This window comes from Hyperolius riggenbachi, chromosome 12, assembly GCF_040937935.1.
Source record: "Hyperolius riggenbachi isolate aHypRig1 chromosome 12, aHypRig1.pri, whole genome shotgun sequence".
Lineage (NCBI taxonomy): Eukaryota > Metazoa > Chordata > Amphibia > Anura > Hyperoliidae > Hyperolius > Hyperolius riggenbachi.
In genome coordinates, this window is record NC_090657.1 from 76,318,787 (window position 1) to 76,340,773 (window position 21,987).

The 21,987-nt window shown below is 46.0% G+C and overlaps 1 protein-coding gene across 2 annotated transcripts in view; it reads left to right on the forward strand.

The window, feature by feature from the left end:
* The window catches only part of LOC137541258 (ubiquitin carboxyl-terminal hydrolase CYLD-like), a 75,456-nt gene that overhangs the window by 25,958 nt on the left and 27,511 nt on the right, over positions 1 to 21,987 (forward strand). The window contains exons 1-4 of one of the 2 annotated variants that reach the window (XM_068262467.1): positions 3,467 to 3,497; positions 9,124 to 9,269; positions 13,303 to 13,736; positions 16,212 to 16,332. In XM_068262467.1, the coding sequence (XP_068118568.1) occupies positions 13,323 to 13,736; positions 16,212 to 16,332 (535 nt within the window). In that variant the 5' untranslated portion in view covers positions 3,467 to 3,497; positions 9,124 to 9,269; positions 13,303 to 13,322. Of the gene's footprint in view, positions 1 to 3,466; positions 3,498 to 9,123; positions 9,270 to 13,302; positions 13,737 to 16,211; positions 16,333 to 21,987 lie in introns of those variants that run through there. The other variant, XM_068262466.1, reaches the window with a different exon arrangement.

The window sequence follows — 21,987 nt, forward strand, 5'->3', positions numbered from 1 at the left end:
TCCAGAAAGGTCCATAACTATGTCACTTGCACAGCACAGTTGTCAACAATGCTGAGTTTAAACAGAACAGGATGCGGCTATATCGGATGGGAGACAGAGGTTTATACTCACCCAGTCACCAGATTTGGATTACAGTGGTGTTTGACAAATATGTCACCTATGTGTATTGTTGTCCATAGTGTTATCTGTAAACATCACTAGTACATTGAAACAGAGATGACAGTCAAGAAATGACAGTGATAATAATGGTGGGAGGTAGCAATGCTACAACAAGGGTGTAAAGGATCCTTTATAGTTAGGCATGGGTAAGCCCACTGGTGACAACTAAAGCTATGTAAACTCTGGGAGTTACATTTGTTAGCAACAACCGATGAAGGATTAATCTTTCGGATATTGTTTGAAAATCATAAGCACAAACAACGGCTTAAAGGACAATTGAAGTGAGAACAATATGGGGGCTTCCATATTTATTTCCTTTTAAACAATGCCAGTTGCCTGGCAGCCCTGCTGATCTATTTGGCTGCCTTAGGGCTGGTGCACACCAAGAGCGGTTCTGAGTGTTTTTAAAAACGCTTGTAGGGTGAAAACCGCTTGGCTAATGAATGTGAATGGGATGGAGCACACCAGAGCGGTTCGTTTTTTCCCCAAACGCAACCTCAGATCCTGCAGCATTTTCACGGATTTCTGAGGCATTTCTGCTTCAATGTACAATATAGGAAATTGTCGATGGCAATTCCCCCCTATGGTTTGTTTCCACGGCATCACATCCAGCATCCTTTAACGATCATATCGGCCTCCGGGTCGGCTTCTTCTGTGCTCCACTGCTAAACCGCTGACGTCAATGGTACTGTTCTGCGCAGTTCCGTGGTCCCTGCACGGTGTCTCACCAGGTGTCCTCTACTGCGCCTGCGCCGCTGTCAATCAACTGTCCACACTGTACGGGCTGTACTGCGCAATGTGGACATGATTGACAGCGTCGCTAGCGCAGGCGTAGTAGAGGATGACCTCGAGGTTGCTGTCTGCACTGTGTGGGGACCCCAGGCCAGCGGCTGTGAGCGAAGCTGTGGCGTGGGACATGTAAGCTGCGAGGGGCTGGAGGGAGCCCCAGGTAAGCAGGGACGGGGGGGGGGGGGGGGGTAAAAAAATATTGCTTGATGACTCCTTTAAGTGAACTGAATAAAAACTGCTTCACTCCAGCCCCCTGCAACTGCCCTGTGTCCACGCCGTTTTGGAACTATCCTCTGTTCCCCCTGAGAAAATCTCATATTGCGCATGAGCAGGACACCCCCGGCGTTGGGAAGAGGGATCTATTTCTCCCACACACTGCAAATACATGTTTAATAAATCTATTAAGAGTCAATAGAGCCACCGCAGAGCAGTGCTGGCCCCCCAATTCTCCCCCATCTAATAGTGCTCCCCCGGGGCTCCTGCAGAGTGCTGCCAGCAAAGCGCACTCACCTGTCTGCCAGCGTGCTCCCTCTTGTGTCCTTCTGTCTTCATGCCCACTTGGGCACCTGTTCTCCATGATCCTGCAGCCATGTACAAAGTCCCAGCATTGAAATGGGGCCCCAGGAGAGCAATATTAAAGACAATCTGTGACTTTAAGGGCCCATTCACACTTGAGCGTTTTGCCAGCGATTTCAGCAAAACACTTAAACGCTAGCGCTTTTCAAAGCGCTAGGGTAATAAATGTCTATGGGCCCGTTCTCATAACAATCAATAATTTTTTATTGATTTCAGAAGGAGATTAGCAAGGCCGGTTGGGCCGGTTTTATATTTTTTGTGCCCCTAGGCCAGGTATGTTGTGGCTCCTCCCCTTTCTTGTGTAGTAGCGCCCCTCCCATGCCATGTGTATCGCTAATGTACAACAGTCCCTTGCTTTCATGAACAGCTCCCTTGAGCATGTTTCCCTTTATCATGTGTTCCTCCCCATTTTCAGCCTCCTCTTCCACATGTAACAGCCCCTCTTTTATGTCCAGGTGCCCAATTGGGCTACAGCTGCCCAAGGCCTGGGCCTTTGTGGTCATTCCAGAAATCCGGCCCTGCCTATTGGTAAGCTTTTTCACATGTTGGAACTGTATTGAAATCTGATTTTGTTCCAGCCCAACTCCTCATGCACATGTATTACATTGCATACAATGTCATCAAACATGAGATAGCTACAGACATTATCATAAACATGTACAAACACAAGACAGCAGCGGCAAAGAGAACGGCATGTGTATAACTTGCATCAGAGCTTCCTCATATGTTATACAACCAGGTATAGGACAACACATTCACATATGTAATCCTGCCTACAGTCATCATGACAAAGCTACTGATGGAAAATTATTGGCAGAAGCTATTTTAGGTCACACTCTGGTGTTACCTTCTTTAGAATTGTCCTCACCTTTCCTTAACCTCAGTAGAGAAAATAACGGTGAATGGCCTATGTAAATGTATCCCAAGAGGAAGACACCCATAGACGTGTGCTAAGGTTCTCACCCCTATAGGGGTACTGAGACAGCTAACACTGCTGTGTAGTCTATTTTTCAGTATTGGCCATCTTTGATATAAAGGATGCATATAAGGCTCAGCTTATAGGAACTGTAACATCCCAATCAGTAGCTGATACCCTCTTTCCCACGTGAAATCTTTACATTTTCTCAAATAGATCATAAGGGGGATCTATGTGGCTGATATTGTGGTGAAACCCCTCCCCCCACAGTGTGATGTCATGACCATGGTCCTGACAGTTTGCTGTCTGTGAACCTCGTTGCATTGTGGGAAATAATGGCTTTTTCCAACTGCCAAGCAAGTAATATCTCCCTCTGTGCATAGAACTCTCAGTAACAAACATTCTGTACAGGGAGAGGTAAGATTTTACAATGTTCAATGTCCAAACACTGACTAAATCATTTATAAATTAATATTGTAAAAAAAAAAAAAAATAAGCAAATGTATTCATTATGTTATTTTTACTACAGTTCATCTTTAACATTAACCTCCGGACTAAAAATCTACTCAGCAGAACTGAAAAGGTTTGGTGTTTCTTTAACAGTTTCACAGCAGTGTTGCCAACTCATCCCTTTAATTACTGACACATCTAAGTTATACAGGTTCTGGGGCTATTTGCACATAATCAGTGCCTTAACTGCATCTACCTAGCCACAAAACCTGTATAATTCATATGTGTCAGTAATTAAAGGGATGAGTTGGCAACACCGTTTCACAGCATCAGAACTTTGTTTTTCTTACCAAAGCATCATTTTTAGCTGCATTTTTAGCTAAGCTCCACCCATCAAAGAAAACTGCCGGGTGGTTTTCCCTGATGCTGTGCAAAGCATGATGGGATTTCCTATGTTGTTATTCACGTTGCCTAGCAACTGGGAGAGGTGCTCAGAACACAGGACAGTTGGGAACTGTGTCTCATGCTCCCTGTCACCTCCTTTTAACCAAAAAGATGGCTTCCATCATGAAATCAAACATTTGCCTGTTCTGTTAAAACAGGATGGGTAAGAGATTATATTACTATTTTAATTAACATAACTAATGTAACTTAATGACAGTATGTTTGTTTAGGCTAGAGTTCCTCTTTAAGCATTTGTAAAACCATGGGTTCATGAACGCTTTCACATGGATTCACCATTCGCCTGCCGAACCACATCCCAGGAAATTCAATCAAATAGAAAAATAATGTGGCTTACCTCAATGACGACAGTCAGATAACACAAGATAAGCCTCTCGAGAGGCGCTCAATACTATTGGCTATTGGTACTGCGGCACTTTTATTGGTATAAGGAAGTGGGCTCAGACCTGTGAAACATGTGGCCTGTGCATAATAAATCTTATTGTCTTATCTGACTGTCGTCATTGAGGTAAGCCACCTAATTTTTATATGCTTATTTTGATTTTAACCTAATTTTATCTTTACCTGGACACCTCTTTACCCTCATTGTGTGCATTATACCTTGTCTCCCTACAGAAAAGTGGTAGGGGACAGTAAGAACTATAGAGCAGCACCTGCTCCTAACATTATTTCCCCCTAAATTTATCGGAGTGGCTGTAATTAGCCCCTAATTAGTTCAATCACATAGCTGGAGTTCCGCTACAGTGGCTCGCTGCTGAACCCAAATTACTCTCCTAGCTCCGCCATAGCCGCTAACTGTATTGCAGCCTATGGCGGCACCTCAAATTACCAGGCTCAGCATGTGTCAGTGTTGCCAACTCATCCCTTTAATTACTGACGCATATGAATTATACAGGTTTTGTGGCTAGGTAGATGCAGTTAAGACACTGATTATGTGCAAACAGCCCCAGAACCTGTATAACTTAGGGCCCATTTCCACTATCGCAAATTCGCATGCGTTTTTCGCATAGCAATACAAGTGAATGGGACTGTTTCCACTTGTCAGGATTCCTTTGCGTTTTTCTGTGCAGAAAAAATTTGCATGGCCGAGCCATCAGAATTCGCATACCGCATACCACTATGCAAATCGCATACAATGTATTTAATAGGAAATTCGCATGAGGTTTGGGTATGCGAATTTTCATGCCAATTCGCATAGAAACAATGGAAAAGCACACCAGCACTACCATGGTTAAATTTGCATACATAGTCATCCATGCAAATTCGCATGGAAATATTCGCACGAAAATTTGCATAAACCCGCATGCAAAATTCACATCCGCATGCGAATTTTTACCGCGGTGATTCGCACCGCACAAGTGGAAATGGAGCCTTAGATGTGTCAGTAATTAAAGGGATGAGTTGGCAACACTGGCATGTGCCCATTTTACCTGCTCCGCCCCTACAGAGTACAGAGAGTACTGTTGCTTTAAGGCAGAAAAATTTGAGTTTAATGTCACTTTTGTTCATTCTTAGCTGGTTGCAGGTTTAATGCAAAGATGCTTTTCATAACATAAAGATGCAAGAGCATTTGTGTGGCACCAATCTATGTTGATAGTCATTTTTTTTTAAAAGTATTTATTTATTTTAACAAAGTGGATTGTCCCTTTCACCACCTCCCGACCGCCTCACGCCAATGAGCGGTGGGAGAGTGGCTCGCTGGGAACCGCCTAACGCCGATTGGCGCCAAAATGCAGTGGGCAAGATTAGCAGGGGACGTGTGCTCACTCGCACGCGTGTTTCCTGCTCGTAAACAGAGCAGGGATCCGTTATCAGCCTGCCAGCCGCAAAAAAAGAAAAAGGTCATTTACATTTGTACAGCGCTGCTTGTGTCTGCACAGTAGAGTTCACCCGATAAGGGCTTGTATATTTCTGCCAGAGCCCATCGGAAATCCGCTACTGCACCTGCACAGGAGCCTGGAAGGCAAATATTGCAGCTGCTAGTTGCTACTGTGCCTGCGCCACTGCCGAAAAGCTTGTCGGCTGATTTTTTGGGACCGCCATCGCTGGAGGGTGAAGAGGACAGGGAAGCCTCATTAGGATCCAGAGGCTTCCCCCTCCCAAGGTAAGTGCCCCCCAGGGGCTCTTGTTGTTTGTTACAGATTCCCTTTAAAATACAGTTTTATACTGTAGTTCCAACATCTAGCAGTAAAAAATAAATGAAACTACCCAAGGTAATGAATCGGTTGGACAAAAGGGTTCTGCACAGTAAATTTTCAGATGAGTATCATTAAAAATGCCTAAACACTGTAACTGTTTATTCATTACATCCTCTCCTCCTTCTCATGGGGCAAGTTTAACCTGCTCATCTAGATTCTTTTATAGGAATTTAGGGATTTAAACTTTCTTAAGCGCCTTTCGTTGCTCCCCTCCCTTCACTACGCATTAAGATTCTTAATTATATATGTTTCTAAATGGCTAACATCACAGTTCTATATTCATCATTAACCAGTTAAAGGGACCCTAAGCAGTGGCAAAAAAAAAAAGAAAAGAAAACGGGACTTACCTGGGGCTTCCTCCAGCACACTGTAGCCTGCGAGGTCTCCCTGGCATCCTCCTGGCCCTTTCCGCATGCATGCCCCATGCTGCACCCCCATGCCTGCCCCTTTGCTGCGCCCCAATGCCTGCCCCATGCTGCACCCCATGCCTGCCTGTATGCTGCGCTGCCATGCCTGCCCCTATGCTGCACCTCATGCATGCCCCATACTGCACCCCCATGCCTGCCCCTATGCTGCACCCCCATGCCTGCCCCATGCTGAACCCCCATGCATGCCCCATGCTACACCCCCATGCATGCCCCATGCTGCACCCCCATGCCTGCCCCTATGCTGCCCCCCAATGCCTTCCCCATGCTGCGCCCCATGCCTGCCTCTATGCTGCGCTGCCATGCCTGCCCCTATGCTGCACCCCCATGCCTACCCCTGTCCTGTGCCATCATGGCTGCCCCTATGTTGCGCCCCCATACCTGCCCCATACTGCACCCCCATGCATGCCCCTATGCTGCACCGCCATGCCTGCCCCCATGCCTCCCCATCACTCAGACTCAGATCAGATTAATTCTATATCTGTGAAAAATGGCCACTTAATTTATGTATATAGGACACACTTGGTTATTTAATTATTTTATCTTGACGCAGATGTGTATTTAATTTGTGTATCCTGAGGCACCTGACTACTTGATTATTTTATCTAGAGGTGTGTGACTATTTCATTATTTTACCTGGATGCTTGTAACTACTTACCGTAATATTTTTATTAGGGGGCATGTGACTACTTGATAAATTATTTGGAGGCATGTGACTATATGATTCTTTTATCTGGAGGCATGGAAATACAATATTAGATTATTTTATCTGGAGTCATGTGACTATTTATTTATTTAATTGTGAGACACATGACTACTTAATTCTAATATCTAAGGGACCATGGCTTCTCAATTTATACATATTAAACTCTGGTATTTGAATAACTCAGCTTCTTAATTCTAGTATCTAGGGACAACACAATTGTCTTACCACAGTAGTGTATCCTACAGATAAAAGCTAAACTGCCTCTCCGGCAGTATTGACTTGTGGTATCCCATTGCTTGTTGGACTCAAATATTCCAACTTTCCTCAAAGAAATCCTGTAATTAGAAAAAAGTCCCCTGGGGGTACTTACCTCAGGAGGGGGAAGCCTCTGGATCATAACGAAGCTTCCCCCGTTCTTCTCTGTCCTTCCGTTGTCCAGCTGCAGCCCCCCAAAGTGCGGCGATGTAAATATTTACCTCCTGGGATCCAGTCCAGGAGCAGTAGCAGATCTCCATTTGGGTTAAGGCGAAAATAGCCGAACCCGATCAATCCGCTCTACTGCGCAGGAACATGTCCTTTTGCGCCTGCGCGGTAGAGCGGATACGATTGGGCTTGGTTATTTCCACCTAGCCTGAACGAAGAGCCGCTACTGCGCCTGTGCTGGATCCCGGTGAGATAAATATATCAAGGTTTGTCAGGCTTGTCGGGGGAGGATTCTGGGAGGCTTCAGGAAAGCCAGCGCTGGATTACCTGCAGCTCCAGGGATGGGGGAAGCCTCATTAGGACCCTGAGGCTTCCTCCTCCTGAGGTAAGTACCCCCCAGGGGACTTTTTTTTTTAAAGGACTTCCAAGGCCAAATGAAACAAAAAAGTTAAATTAATTACCTGCATCATCTTTTAAGGCACGGAGGACGCCGTCCGCGCCCTGCGTGCCGATCCGCCGGGTCCCCCCGCTCATTACCCCCCGGGCCAGCTCCGACCCAACGGCCCGGGTTGGGCTCTCCTGCCTCTCCTAAAATGGCTGCTTGATCTGGCCGCGGCTGCACAGTCCGCATAGCCGCAAGTGCGGCTGCGCAGCTCTAGGGCCAACCCCCCGATCCACGCTACGTAGCAGAATATGGCTGCTCTCATTTGATCACAGGAAGAAATAATCATATACTGTTGCCGCTGTTTGCAGCTAGATTTACTGTGTAAGCCATCTAAACTTTACATAAGATATGAAGACAAGTTACTTGCCATAGTTAGTTTTTCATCTCAGATCTACTTTAACACCCTTTCAACCAATAAACAGGGAGGGCAGGGAAAAGGAGGGGGCACATATTAATTGGGTTTCCTAGGGTCCTGTATGGTCTTAACTACTTGCCGACCGCTCCACGTGAACGCAGTGGCAGCCCCAGGCCCTCTCAATGCAACTGGAGTGAAGTCCTGGGGCAGGCTTTTGCAGGAGATCACACGCGCTGATGCGTGCGCATCTCTGTTTGAATGAGGGATCAGTCTCCCAGTGGCGATCGCCGCTAGGAGGCTGTTACCCGCCATCTATTTACATTGTACAGTGCTGTGATCTACGGCTGCGCTGTACTGGGGACAGCCGTGTGACACAGCTGTCCCCCTTGGAGGTACAGAATTGATCAGCTGATCGCTGTGATTGGCTGGTAAGGGGGGAGGGAGGACATAATAAAAAAATCTAAAGAAAAGAGATACATTTATTTAAAAAAAAGCACAAAAGCAAACATTTTTTTAGGAGCGATCAGAGCCCACCAACAAAAGACTCTGTTGGTGGGCAGAAAGGGGGGGGGGGGAGTGATCACTTGTGTGCTGCAGCGAGGCCTTAAAGCTGCAGTGGCCTAAATTGTAAAAAATAGTCTGGTCACTAGGGGGGGTGTAAGCCTATGGTCCTGAAATCGTTAATCCAAATCTGATACTCAAACTAATTAACTGTAATGGTGAGCGGGGAGACTAGTGTTAGGAGTGGAGAGGGGGGAGGTTAGTGTTAGGAGTGGAGAGGAGGGAGGTTAGTGTTAGGGGTGGAGAGGGGGGAGGTTAGTGTTAGGAATGGAGAGGGGGGAGGTTAGTGTTAGGTGTCAAGAGCGGAAAGTTAGGACTGGAGTGGGAGGTTAGTGTTGGGTGTTTAAAGAGGGTAAGGTTAGTGTTAAAATACAGTACAGAGAGGGAATAAGAAGAGATATTGCACTGCACATGTGAGTGCGTGTAATTGCTTCCAAAGCCTTCCGAGGACTCCTGAAGGTGTATTCAACCAGTTGGTTGAATAACCATGGGGAGGACAGCGATGGACAGGGCAGGGGGAGAGAGGTCCAGGAAGTTTCTACAGTATCCAGAGTCTTCCCTCTACATAGGTGAGTATCTAACTTTTTTAAAGGTTTGCTTTCGTGTTACTTTAACTCTTCTCCCTATTTTTCTCTTTCCCTTTGCTCATCCCTTGCAGTGCCAATAACGGCCTGTGGCTACTACAGCCTGTTGGCTTTGGCCAGGATGCTGTGTTCCTTCCTATGGGTGGATCATTGCTTGAGTATAAATACAGCTGTTGTGCTGCAGTGGTGACATAGTGACAGAGGAGACTGACTTCATCAGGTAAGCAGCATAACCCGTACAGTAAGGTGCTCATTAGAAGCAATAACGCCATTACGTTATACTGTATGATATGCAGGCAAGAGATGTTTCTCTGTTATGTTAACTTTTCCTTCACTGGAAGCTCTCTGCTTCAAGGATATGCATAGAGATTTATTTTTATCATTCAGCTTTACTCATTTATTAGGTTGTAAAAATAAGATAGTTTTTGCTATTTATGTATATTCAATATTATTCATATTAGTATTAAAGCACTGAAGCGAAAATCAACTTATGAGAAAGTAAACAGTATGTGTAGTACAGCTAAGAAATAGAACATTGGTAACAAAGAAAATAATCTAATATTGTTTTCCAGTACAGGAAGAGTTAAAAAAAACTTCAGTTGTTATCCATGCAAAAGAGCTTCTCTGAACTATTTGACCCACTGGATGGAATACAGTCCTGTTTTCTGAAGTACTTAAACAGCCAATAAACATTGAGAGACAACTTGAGATTAGGTTTTACTGCAGGAAAGTTCAAATGGTCATTATATTTGCTTTGTTTAATAGCTTAACAAATTTTGTAGAATTTTCATATAATGTAACAGTATTGCACTTGGTTTATTAAACAGAAATCATTTAGTGTTTGTAGCACAATAAAGTGTGGTAAATGCAAGTAAGTGGCAATGTGGTGTTCAGTGGTAACTGTAAACAGCAAGTGATAAATGGCATTAAATATTGATAGATGGACAGAGATGGAATAGGGTGATAAATGTCACAGTGGAAAATGTAGTTCTATGGAAATGCAAAATGATCAAAAGTTTATAATTGAGTGGAAGGTTGCCATGCAGAAAGGGTTTTCTATCCAACCAACTTTTTCTACATTTACTATCGTTTTTCCCGAAATTGTGGCAATCTCGAACATACGTGTGTGTTAAAACTAAACATTTCTTCAGAACTTCTAATCAATTAAAAAATTGGATCAGATTGGTCAAATTGAATCATAATTAAAAAAAAGTTTAAATGTGTGTGGCCACCTAAAGGGTAACTTTGGGAGAACTCTGGGACCTACCTCTAATGATCATCAAAGTTAGTTCAGTTACTCCATAATTTAAAAAAGTACATACTGTTCTTAAATTAGCCAACTCAATAACCTCAAATTGATTTCAGATGAAAAGGAATTCAAACAAATTGTTCCTTAATGTCACCATTAGAGATGGCCCGAACGGTTCCCGGCGAACTTCCGTGGTTCGCGGCATCTATCCCACTCATCCATGCAAAAACTCAGATGTTAGACCCCTTGAAACATCTTTTCCTATCACTTTTGTGGCCAGCATAAGTGTTTCTAGTTTTCAAAGTTCGCCTCCCCATTGAAGTCTATAGCGGTTCGCGAAAGTTCGCGCGAACCAAACTTTTGCGGAACTTCGCGTTCGCGGGTTCCTGAACCAAAAATTTAGAGGTTCGGGCCATCTCTAGTCACCATTGGATCTCACCAGAGTTAAATTCTGTGTTGCAATGTACTATTTTTCCCTTTCCCCTCCCAAATGGTTTCATGTTTTTTCTGCATTCTGTGATCTCAAGTGACCCATCATCAGGTGGGAAGCAAAATAAGTTGTTTGAACAAAATATAAATAAAATATTCCATTATATTTTTCTGTCTTTATTCTATCTTTACACTATGACTGTACACCTGAAGAAGGGGGCTACACCGAAACATTTTGTGTATGTCCAACACTTTATAAACGCAAGTTTATGCCATCGCAGGTCCTCCTTGTGTCTGTGTGATTTACTATATCCTTTTTTCGTAACTGAGAAACATTTAAAGAGGAGCTGTCTGCTATACTATCTAAAACAAAACAAAACACATATATAAGTAGATAAATACTTGCTCTAAGTACATAACAACATCAGGGATCGAGTCCTGCGTGAACTCGGGTGGACGACATCCACTTACTTTTTCTTGAGCGTGGACGCCGTCCACCCTAGCAGGACTCGTACTTCTCCCCAGTTACTTGCTGGTCGGGAGCAGCGGTCATGTGACACTGCTCAGTCACATGACCGCTCGGCGCTACTTCCTGCTTCCTCCCCTCCTCTCTACAATGCGGGCGACAGCGTAATGACATGCAGGGGCAGTACGTCTACGCTTTTCGCTTGCCAAGCACCAGTCAGTCAGCCGCAGCCCCAGAGAGGAAGACTGACTGACTCACAGCTTTAGCAGCAGCGCTGTTTGTTTTTATAGATTTGATTTCCTTTCTTTGCTGAGCACCTGGCCACTTTGCTCCTGCTCGCTCGCCTCAGGCTCAGCAGAGTTCAGCATTAAGTAGTAGCCTACTGTGCAACTGTTGGTAGCAAGTTGTTGCTGGCTGCATTTTGTCAGTGACACTGACAGTGTAGTCTGCCATTCTGCCTGCCAGTGCCAGATATTGCCTGTTATTGACCTCTAGTCTGCCATTCTGCCTGCTAGTGCCAGATATTGCCTGTTATTGACCTCTAGTCTGCCATTCTGCCTGCTAGTGCCAGATATTGCCTGATATTGACCTCAGTCTGCCACTCTGCCTGCCAGTGTCAGATATTGCCTGATATTGACCTCTAGTCTGCCTGCCAGTGCCAGATATATTGCCTGATAATTGGCCTCTAGTCTGCCTGCCAGTGCCAAATATACTGCCTGATATTGACCTCTAGTCTGCCTGTACCAGTGCCAGATATATTGCCTGAAAATTTGCCTCTAGTCTGTCTGCACTCTGCACCACTTCCAGGTATATTGCCTGATAATTGGCCTCTAGTCTGCTTGCCAGTGACAGATATATTGCCTGATAATTGACCTCCAGTCTGCCTGTACCACTGCCAGATCTACTGCCTGATAATTGGCCTCTAGTCTGCCTGCCAGTGCCAGATATATTGCCTGATAATTGACCTCAAGAACTCTTTCTTCCCGATGGCCGTTAGCCTCCTGAACTCCCTTAGCATTCTACCACCCCCTATCGGCGCCCTACCTCCTGCATAGGAGCGGCAGTCTTCAGCAGTGTGCATATCTAATTGCTGATTGTATATTCGTGTATGCCTATATTTGAGTATGAGATATTACCGTCATTCTAATGTTTTTCCCGCCTTTCTTTCTATGTACCGCTCCATTGTGCCAAACCCAATTCTGGGCCTGACCCAGTCATGCTTGGCAAAATAAAATTGATTCTGATTCTGATTCTGACCTCCAGTCTGCCTGTACCACTGCCAGATTACATGTATTTTGGGTGATATGTGTATTTTGGGTGATCTGCTGCCAGATTACTCCTATTTTGGGGAACTGGTACCAGATTATGTGTATGTTGGGAAAACTGCTGCTGCCAGATTACGTCTATTTTGGGGGAACCACTGTCATATTATCTGTATTTTGGAGGAACTTCTGTTGGATTACGTGTCTTTTTGGCGAAATGCTGTCAGATTACATCTATTTTTGGGGGATACACCATACCTACCAACTTTTTGAGATGAGAAAGAGGGACACTTAAGCCACGCCCCTGCCACACCCCTGAACATGCCCCTGTCACACCCCTAGTCGCGCATACGATAAATATTTCATAAGAAAAATACGGTATGCTGTTTTATAATTCAAACCACACTGGTCCTTTCTATCCTGGTTAATTTTACTTCATTTTAACATAAAAACATAAAAATATAGGCTTAAACTTTTTACTTAAAGTAGTAAAATGGCAATTTTTTATGTTTTCCAGCTCCCATAGAGATAAATATTGAACTACTAAACTTTTTGTTATCTGTTCCCTGCATATGTTTTCCTAAGCCACATAAAGTTTTATCAGCTGTAATTAGTTATTAGTGAGAGTTATGCTACAGTTCAATTGCAGAGAAACTCTCCTTTACAGCTCTGGATTCTTGACCCTTATGGTTAGAAAAAGGGCACACAGCCTAGTTGTATATAGGATTGGGACTGTTTATCTCATCATGTTACACATCAGTTCAACAATAGAGGTTTCAAATATCTTGCATGCAATTAATTTCAAATAAATGTTGTTCTCTAATTTAAATTTCATTATATTTTCCAGGAGTTACAGAAATCACCACAATGAATTCTGAATCACATTTTCGAAAGTCATTTATTGTTCTGAGAGAGTTTACTGCTGGCAGGCACAAGGTGTCTCCAGGGTCCATAGGTGTCTTCCTTGATGCTGAACAAACCCGTGGTCGAATCTTGGACCTGCCGTCCCGTCCAGAAGTAGCTCTGAGGAGGAACTTTGTGCGCACGCTGGCGAGGAGGGACTCTGCTCTTTTGTATGGGATTGGATCACTTCAGAGGCGGCTTCATCTTCTGACCAATGAGAAGCTGTTTGCTTCCGTGTGTGGCCTGCAGATTAGCGATGTCGTCAGAGTGCGATACCAAGGTTATGCCGCGGTGGGTGTGGCCACTGCAATCTGGGAGCTTTCAGAGAAATCAGGACATTGTGAACTTACCAAGCTACTGATCGAAGTGGAGTTACTGGTGAGTGAACCTTTTTTCAGCTGCTTAAAAGATTTCATAGGAAATGAATTTAATACAACATGAATGTTCCGTGCTCCAAGGTCACAATAACAGGACTATTTGGATCCACAGATGGCTGGATAGTGTACTGGTTAAGGGCTCTGACACAGGAGACCTGGGTCCAAATCTAGACTCGTCAGTAAGCCAGACCCTATTCGGTAGGGAGACTTTGGGCAAGACTGCCGAACACTGCTCCTGCCTATTGAGTGTGTCCTAGTGGCTGCAGCTCTTGCTTTGAGTCCGCCAGCAGAAAAAAGCGCAATATAAATGTCCTGTATCTTGTCATACATCACAATAAATGTACAATCCCCTACATGGCTGGAAAACTGTTAAAGTGAACCTTGGGTACAAAAGCACATACTTCCCTAAAAAGAGGGAAGCTTCTAGATCCTATAGAGCAGGGCTTCCCAGCCTGTCCTCAAGTACCACCAGCAGTGCATGTTTTGTGGAAATCCACACAGGTAGCTAATCATCTAACTACCTCCTGAGACACTAACTACCTCCCTTGTGAATGGTTGTGGTTTCCTGCAAAACATGCACTGCTGGTGGTACTTGAGGACAGGCTTGGGAAGCCCTGCTATAAAGGCTTCCTATGCTGTTCTCTGGTATTCCTTTTCCGAGCGTCAATCCCACCAGTAAGGGCTGGTGACTGGCACAGCCTGGGGGGGGGGCACCTTGCCTAAAACAAGTGTGGACAACATAATCTTCACTTCCATAACAAGTGTAGCCACAAAAACACCTGATCTGAGGGTTGGACGCCTTTATCTGAGGGAGTGACGTAGTTGTGGGGTCTCCCTTACAGCTCTGAGCCCCTCTACAGTCGCAGGGGAGCTCCTAGGTGACATTTTCAGACCTTAACAATAAAATGCGTTCTAAGCCACTAGCAAGAAAGAAAATACTGGAAAAAATGATAATAGTACTTTTTAAATTTTCAATTGCAAAGTGCTAAAAAGTTATTTTAACCTCATTGGCGGTAACCCCGTGTGTGACACGGGGTAAGCCGCCGGAGGGTGCCGCTCAGGCCCTGCTGGGCCGATTTTAATAATTTTTTTTTTGCTGGACGCAGCTAGCACTTTGCTAGCTGCGCCAGCACTCTGATCGCCGCCGGCCCCTGCCCGATCGCCGCTATCTGCTGCGGCGCGGGCCCCCCCCCCCTCCAGACCCCAGCGCTGCCTGGCCAATCAGTGCCAGGCAGCGCCGAGGGGTGGCCCGGGACTCCCAATGACGTCCCGACATCAGTGACGTCGGTGACGTCATCCCGCCCCGTCGCCATGGCGACGGGGGAAGCCCTCCAGGAAATCCCGTTCTATGAACGGGATTTCCTGATCGGAGATCGCCGAAGGCGATCGAAGCGGGCGGGGGGGTGCCGCTCAGCAGCGGCTATCATGTAGCGAGCCCTCGGCTCGCTACATGATTAAAAAAAAAAAAAATTTTAAAAATCTGCTGCGCTCCCTCCTGGCGGTATTTTTCATACCGCCAAGGAGGTTAAAGAAAATATGAAAAATTGTCTCCTATGAAAAAAGTTAGGAGAAACAGTTACCATATTTTTCAGAATATAAGATGCTCCAGACTATAAGACACACCTAGGTTGGTAGGGCAAAAAACCTCTCCCCTAATTACCGTGTCCTCCTGTGTCCCCTATGTGTCCTTCTGCGTCACCTTTTGTCCCCCATGTTTCCTCTGTCCCACTTGTGTCCTCCTCCGTGCCCTAGTTGGCCTCCTTGTCCCCTTCTCTGCCCTCCGTCGTCCAGTGTCCCCCTCTCTGCCCTCCTGTGTTCCTCTGTCTCCCCCTCTCTTCCCGCCTGTGTCCTCTTGTGTCCCCAACTCTGCTCTCCTGTGCCCCCCTCTCTGCCAGCCTGTGTTCTCCTGGGTCCCCCTCTCTGCCCTCCTGTTCCTCCCTGTGTCCCCCTCTCTGCCCGCATGTGTCCTTCTCCACTGCCACTTCTGTGCCCTCAGAGACAGAGCCGCTGATGCGGCTCGATTGATAAGATCCGACAGGTCCGATCTCGCCGCGCCCGATTCCTTGCTCGTTCCCCGCAAGCGAACAATAGCGGGGAATCAAGCGTAAGATAAACGGCGCCGGCGGGGACGAGGGGGGATCAAATCCAACGCACGCGCGGACGAGTGGGGATGCGGCAGAGTCGATCCGTGTAGACCCGGCTTTAGAAGTACTGTAATTTCTAAAACTTTTTTAAGGTTAGTTGTAGCATTAGTGGTAGCTGATGTTAGATCGGTAGCTAGTGTTTGTTTTAGTCATTTTCTTCTATTTTACTTGCATTTTCCATTACAATTATTGTCTGTACTGAGGGCCCTTTGTCAAGAACTACATAATCGATCTGCAAGCATACCAAAGCCAATGTACAAATCATGAGTATCTGACATATTTAATTATTATAAAATTATTATTGCTAAATGCAGTATGTTTGTATGTTGCAGGATGGTGAATATTCCAAAAATAGCACTCCACTGTTAAAGGTTGATGCTGGAGACATTCTGTCCATTAGCAGTAGTGTAAAGAGCCATCCGCACTACAAGGACTTCAGATGGAATGACAATGGTGAGTTTATTGGACCAGTGAACTACAATCAGCTCTGCAAGCAGAAATTTTGAAATTAAAGCAGGATTGTCAGCCATAAAATCAAAATCCATTTACCCACTGCTCAGTGTTTATTATGCAGTCTACATTGGAAGCATTCCAATATAATTATAAAAGTTTCTGCTGTAATCAGTGGCGTTCCTACTGTAGGGCGCAGGGGGGCGTGGCGCACCGGGTGACAGACAGCTAGAGGTGTGTCGCCATGACCCCCCACAGCAGCAGAGCAGGAGGGGAAGCAGCGCTAGAAGGAGGGGCAGTGGGGGCAGCGGTGGGGAGGGGGACATAACCCCTTCCCTCCCTCACCTGGGACCCCTCCTTCTGCCTCTCTCCCCCTCCATAGATTATCGGCGGCAAGTGCAGGGGCGGCGAGGAGGAGTGCTGAGAATTACCCACCACTTCCGCGATCCAAGTGCTGGCAGCGTCATGTCGTCACAGATCTCCGCCTTCAATGCCGCCCACTGTGCTTCCTAATTAGCGGAAGGCGGAGATCTGTGACGACATGACGCTGCCAGGGGTTGGAACCCGGAAGTGGTGAGTAATTCTCCGCATGCCTCCTAGCCGCCCCTGCACTTGCCGCCGGTAATCTATGGAGGGGGAGAGAGTCAGAAGGAGGGGTCCCAGGTGAGGGAGGGGGGGATATTTCCCCACCTCTGCCCCCACTGCCTCTCCTTCTAGCGCTGCTTCCCCCCTCCTGGGGCATCTATACTGGGGGCAACTGTACTAGCTATACTGGGGGCAACTATACTAGCTATACTGGGGGCAATTAAACTAGCTATACGGGGGCAATTAAACTAGCTATACTGAGGGCAACTAAACTAGCTATACTAGGAGCATCTAAACTAGCTATACTGGGGGCAGCTATACTAGCTATACTGGGGGCAACTATACTAGCTATAATGGGGGCAACTAAACTAGCTATATGGGGGCAATTAAACTAGCTATACTGAGGGCAACTAAACTAGCTATACTAGGAGCATCTAAACTAGCTATACTGGGGGCAGCAATACTAGCTATACTGGGGGCAGCTATACTAGGGGCAGCTATACTAGCTATACTGGGGGCAGCTATACTAGCTATACTGGGGGCAGCTATACTAGCTATAATGGGGGCAGCTATACTAGCTATACTGGGGGCAACTATACTAGCTATACTGGGGGCAACTAAACTAGCTATTCTGGGGGCAGCTATACTAGCTATACTGGGGGCAACTATACTAGCTATACTGGGGGCAACTATACTAGCTATACTGGGGGCAGCTATACTAGCTATACTGGGGGCAGCTATACTAGGGGCAGCTATACTAGCTATACTGGGGGCAGCTATACTAGCTATACTGGGGGCAGCTATACTAGCTATAATGGGGGCAGCTATACTAGCTATACTGGGGGCAACTATACTAGCTATACTGGGGGCAACTAAACTAGCTATTCTGGGGGCAGCTATACTAGCTATACTGGGGGCAACTATACTAGCTATACTGGGGGCAACTAAACTAGCTATTCTGGGGGCAGCTATACTAGCTATACTGGGGGCAGCTATACTAGCTATACTGGTGGCAGCTATACTAGCTATACTGTGGGCAGCTATACTGGGGGCAGCTATACTAGCTATACTTGCGGCATCTATACTAGCTATACTGGGGGCAGCTATACTAGCTATACTTGCGGCATCTATACTAGCTATACTGGGGGCAGCTATACTAGCTATAATGGGGGCAGCTATACTAGCTATACTGGGGGCAGCTATACTAGCTATACTGGGGGCAACTAAACTAGCTATATTGGGGGCAACTAAACTAGCTATACTGGGGACAGCTAAACTATCTATACTGGGGACAACTATACTAGCTATACTGGGGGCAGCTATACTGGGGGCAGCTATACTAGCTATACTGGGGGCAGCTATACTAGCTATACTGGGGGCAGCTATACTGGGGGCAGCTATACTAGCTATACTGGGGGCAGCTATACTAGCTATACTGGGGGCAGCTATACTGGGGGCAACTATACTAGCTATACTGAGGGCAGCTAAACTAGCTATACTGGGGGCAGCTATACTAGCTATACTGGGAGCAGCTATACTAGCTATACTGGGGGCGGCTATACTAGCTATACTGGGGGCGGCTATACTGGACCTAGGTCTACTAGTGTCATAATAGAATGAGAATGTGCATACTAGCTATAATGGGTGCGGCTATACTAGCTATACTGGGGCAACTAAACTAGCTATACTGGGGGCAACTATACTAGCTATACTGGGGGCAACTATACTAGCTATACTGGGGGCAACTATACTAGCTATGCTGGGGGCAACTATACTAGCTATACTGGGGCAACTATACTAGCTATACTGGGGGCAAATATACTAGCTATACTGGGGGCAACTATACTGGGGGCAGCTATACTGGGGGCAACTAAACTAACTATACTGGGGGCAACTATACTAGTTATACTGGGGGCAACTATACTAGCTATACTGGGGGCAACTATACTAGCTTCACTGGGGGCAGCTATACTGGGGGAAACTGTACTAGCTATACTGGGGGCAACTATAAAAGCTATACTGGGGCAACTATACTAGCTAATACTTTAAATTACAGTTAGCCCCGCCCTCATCCAGTCATGACCACGCCCATTTTTGTCACGAAGCCAGCCGCCCATTTTTTTAGGGGGGGGTGTCTTTTAATACCCAGCACCGGGTGCCAAATGCCCTAGGTACGCCACTGGCTGTAATTAATCTTATATCAGCCAGCCTGGCTCTATTGTGGAACATTGCCAGGAGAGGGAGACTTAGTATCTTCACCCAGAGACGGATTAAGACTAAATGGGGCCCTAAGCAAAGTAACTGATTTGGGGCCCCCCATCATCCTATATAATAAAACTGCAGGTGTCCCTGCGTCATCCTGTCCCTGTGTCCTTGTGTTGTGCTACTTGACATGTGCTGGACGGACAGCCATTGGGACAGGAGGACGGGGCCAGGGAGCTGGGTGAACAGGTTCGCACGCGCCATGTGCACGACGGACGGTTGCACGCAGCAAACGGTGGCGCATTCATGCACACTGACATGCGTCGGTGACGGTGGTTTGAAGAGACCTAGGTCTACTAGTGTCATAATAGAATGAGAAGATGCAGCTGATGTGTGCACAGCAACATGCCACACACACCAGGGCAGCTGCACTACTGGTTGCTATGGGCAACAGCCCGCTTTTCTCTGTTGGTGCACAATGCACGGAATAGCAGCAGCAACATGCAGAGTGAGAGATGAATGATCGGGAAGTTGTCACTCGGGGCACCCCTGTGAAGAGGGTGCCAGATATCACAGCGGCAGCACTTTCCCCCTGCATCTCCAGCCTGGCAGTAACAGAAAGTTCTGGACACTGCCAAACCAGAATCCGCTCCCCAGACAGAATTGCATAACCACTACCTACCCCCACCACTGAACAACCAATTTCCTCCCAAACTAGACAGCCACATCCACCATGCAGCCTCCACCCCCGTAAATATGATAATCCCGCAGAGAAGGGCAGTCGCAGCGAGGGAGAATGATTGCACCAGATGACTCACATTCACCTATTGTGATCCAAGCAATAGAGGTCCCGTCCTCTGGAGCCCATCTGTCTGCTCTAGAGTGCCGCCGCTCTGTTACTACTACTATTTCCTACTTCCTGTGTGATCTGAGAATCAGAACATTAAAAGCGTACTGTAAAGGAGACAGATGGGTTTCGGATGACGGGACAGGACCTCTATTGATTGGATCACAAATAGGTGAGTGGGCGTTTGTCATCTGCTGCTATCATTCTTGCCCGTTGCAGCTGTGGTTCTCCATGGGAAGGGAGGGAGGAACGGGCAGCAGCAGAGCGCACAGGAAGAGGAGGAGAGCCCAGCTGTAAAGACAATCAGCAGAATGGGGGGCCCCAAGCAACTGCTTCTGTTGCCTGGTCAGTAATCCGGCCCTGTCTCCACCTCTCACATTCATGCTCATCACTGATTGGCTGAGGGCAGTTCAGTGTGAAGCTGCTGAAATCTGATCTATGCTGTGCTCACATGTGTTTACAAATCAAGCTAGATATGACAGTGCAGTTTCTAGGAAATGGTAGGAAATGACATCAGAATTGGCTTCAGTCAAAGGCAGTAAAGATGGAAATTCCTGGAACAGTTTTCTCTTTATTTACTATATAAAATTCACTGAAATCAAAACGAGGACAGTACAATACATAGGTTATGTAAGTAGAACAAGTATTTATGTGTTGATTTTTTCCTGGGATAGTAGGGCTGTCCCTGATGCTTTAAGAGAAAAAGGAAAGTTCCTAAACAGATAACTTATCTCGCAACTTTTCAAGATAAGAAAGAGCAATACCTTCAAGACCACCCCCCCAGACACACCTCTAATCACGCCCCCGCCATACCCCTAGGCGCACATACCACAAATAATTAATAAGCAAAACACGTCGTTTTATCATTCAAAACACACTGTTCTTTTCTATCATAATTCGTTTTCCATGATATTAACATTTGAAAATAAGAAATATATCAATTTAAAGGATGAAAATAGAGTTTAATCTGAACATCAGTCCTGAAAGACACAAATGAAGAAGAAAGAAGGATAAGGGATTTGGTTTTCAAAAAGGGACTGTCCCTCAAGGGGAAAAAACAGTTGGGAGCTATGTACATACATAGGTACATACTGTATATAGATCTATTTCCCAGTAAAAATAATAAGCAGGACTCCCTGCCTGGGATGTCCAGGTACTGTGGCCTAGCGCCCCTAGAACCCAGACTTGCAGTTGTAAGCAACAGTGATGACATGATCGGTCTACATAAAAATGAGGTAGACAAGCAGTGGGGACTACGAGACTCAGAGGGGGGCAAGTGGGGAAGTGGAAAGGCAGAAGAAACACTTTACAACCATTGAAAACATTTTAGAGGCACTTTGTGCCAGGGTTGTAGCAATAGCCCCCGTGTAGTGGCTGGATGGTGTACTGGCTTTATAGCTTTAGTGCCCCAAGGCCAACTTTCCTGTTGCTCCCCTTCCATGAGCAGGAGCATTCCTCCCATTCCATGTGCCGTTCCTCACCCAGCAGCTCCCCTCTTCTATGTGTTGTTGCCCATTTGCAGCCTTTCTTTTCAATTTGCAGCCTCCTTCTTCATATGCAGCCACCCCTCTTCCATGTCCAGCCAAACCTTTGGGATGCTGCCGCTCAACGCGTGGGCCTTCGTGGCCTTCCCAGAAATCTGGCTCTGAACATTGTTACACCCCTGCTTTGGCCACCTTTGCAGTTTGGTCATGGAAACTAGAAAAAAAATTCAATCAAGACCAGAACAAGAAGTGGTTCCAGGCTGGTAGAATACCCATGCTAGGTTAATGTTAGAGTGGAGAGGCCTGTCATTACAAATGCATAATAGTGACTGTCTCTCTTTAAACCAAACCTGTTCTGAAATCTGAAAAAGACAAAACTAAGCAGACAAAACTAAGAACGTCTTGGAAAATATCTAGATACATAGAGGATGGTACACTTGTTCTTTTGGAAACTGTGTCAGATGTCTTAGCGTAACAAAAAACATGTACCTATTTTTTTTCACACAATAATTAGTGTGATGTAACTGCTCAAAATGTACG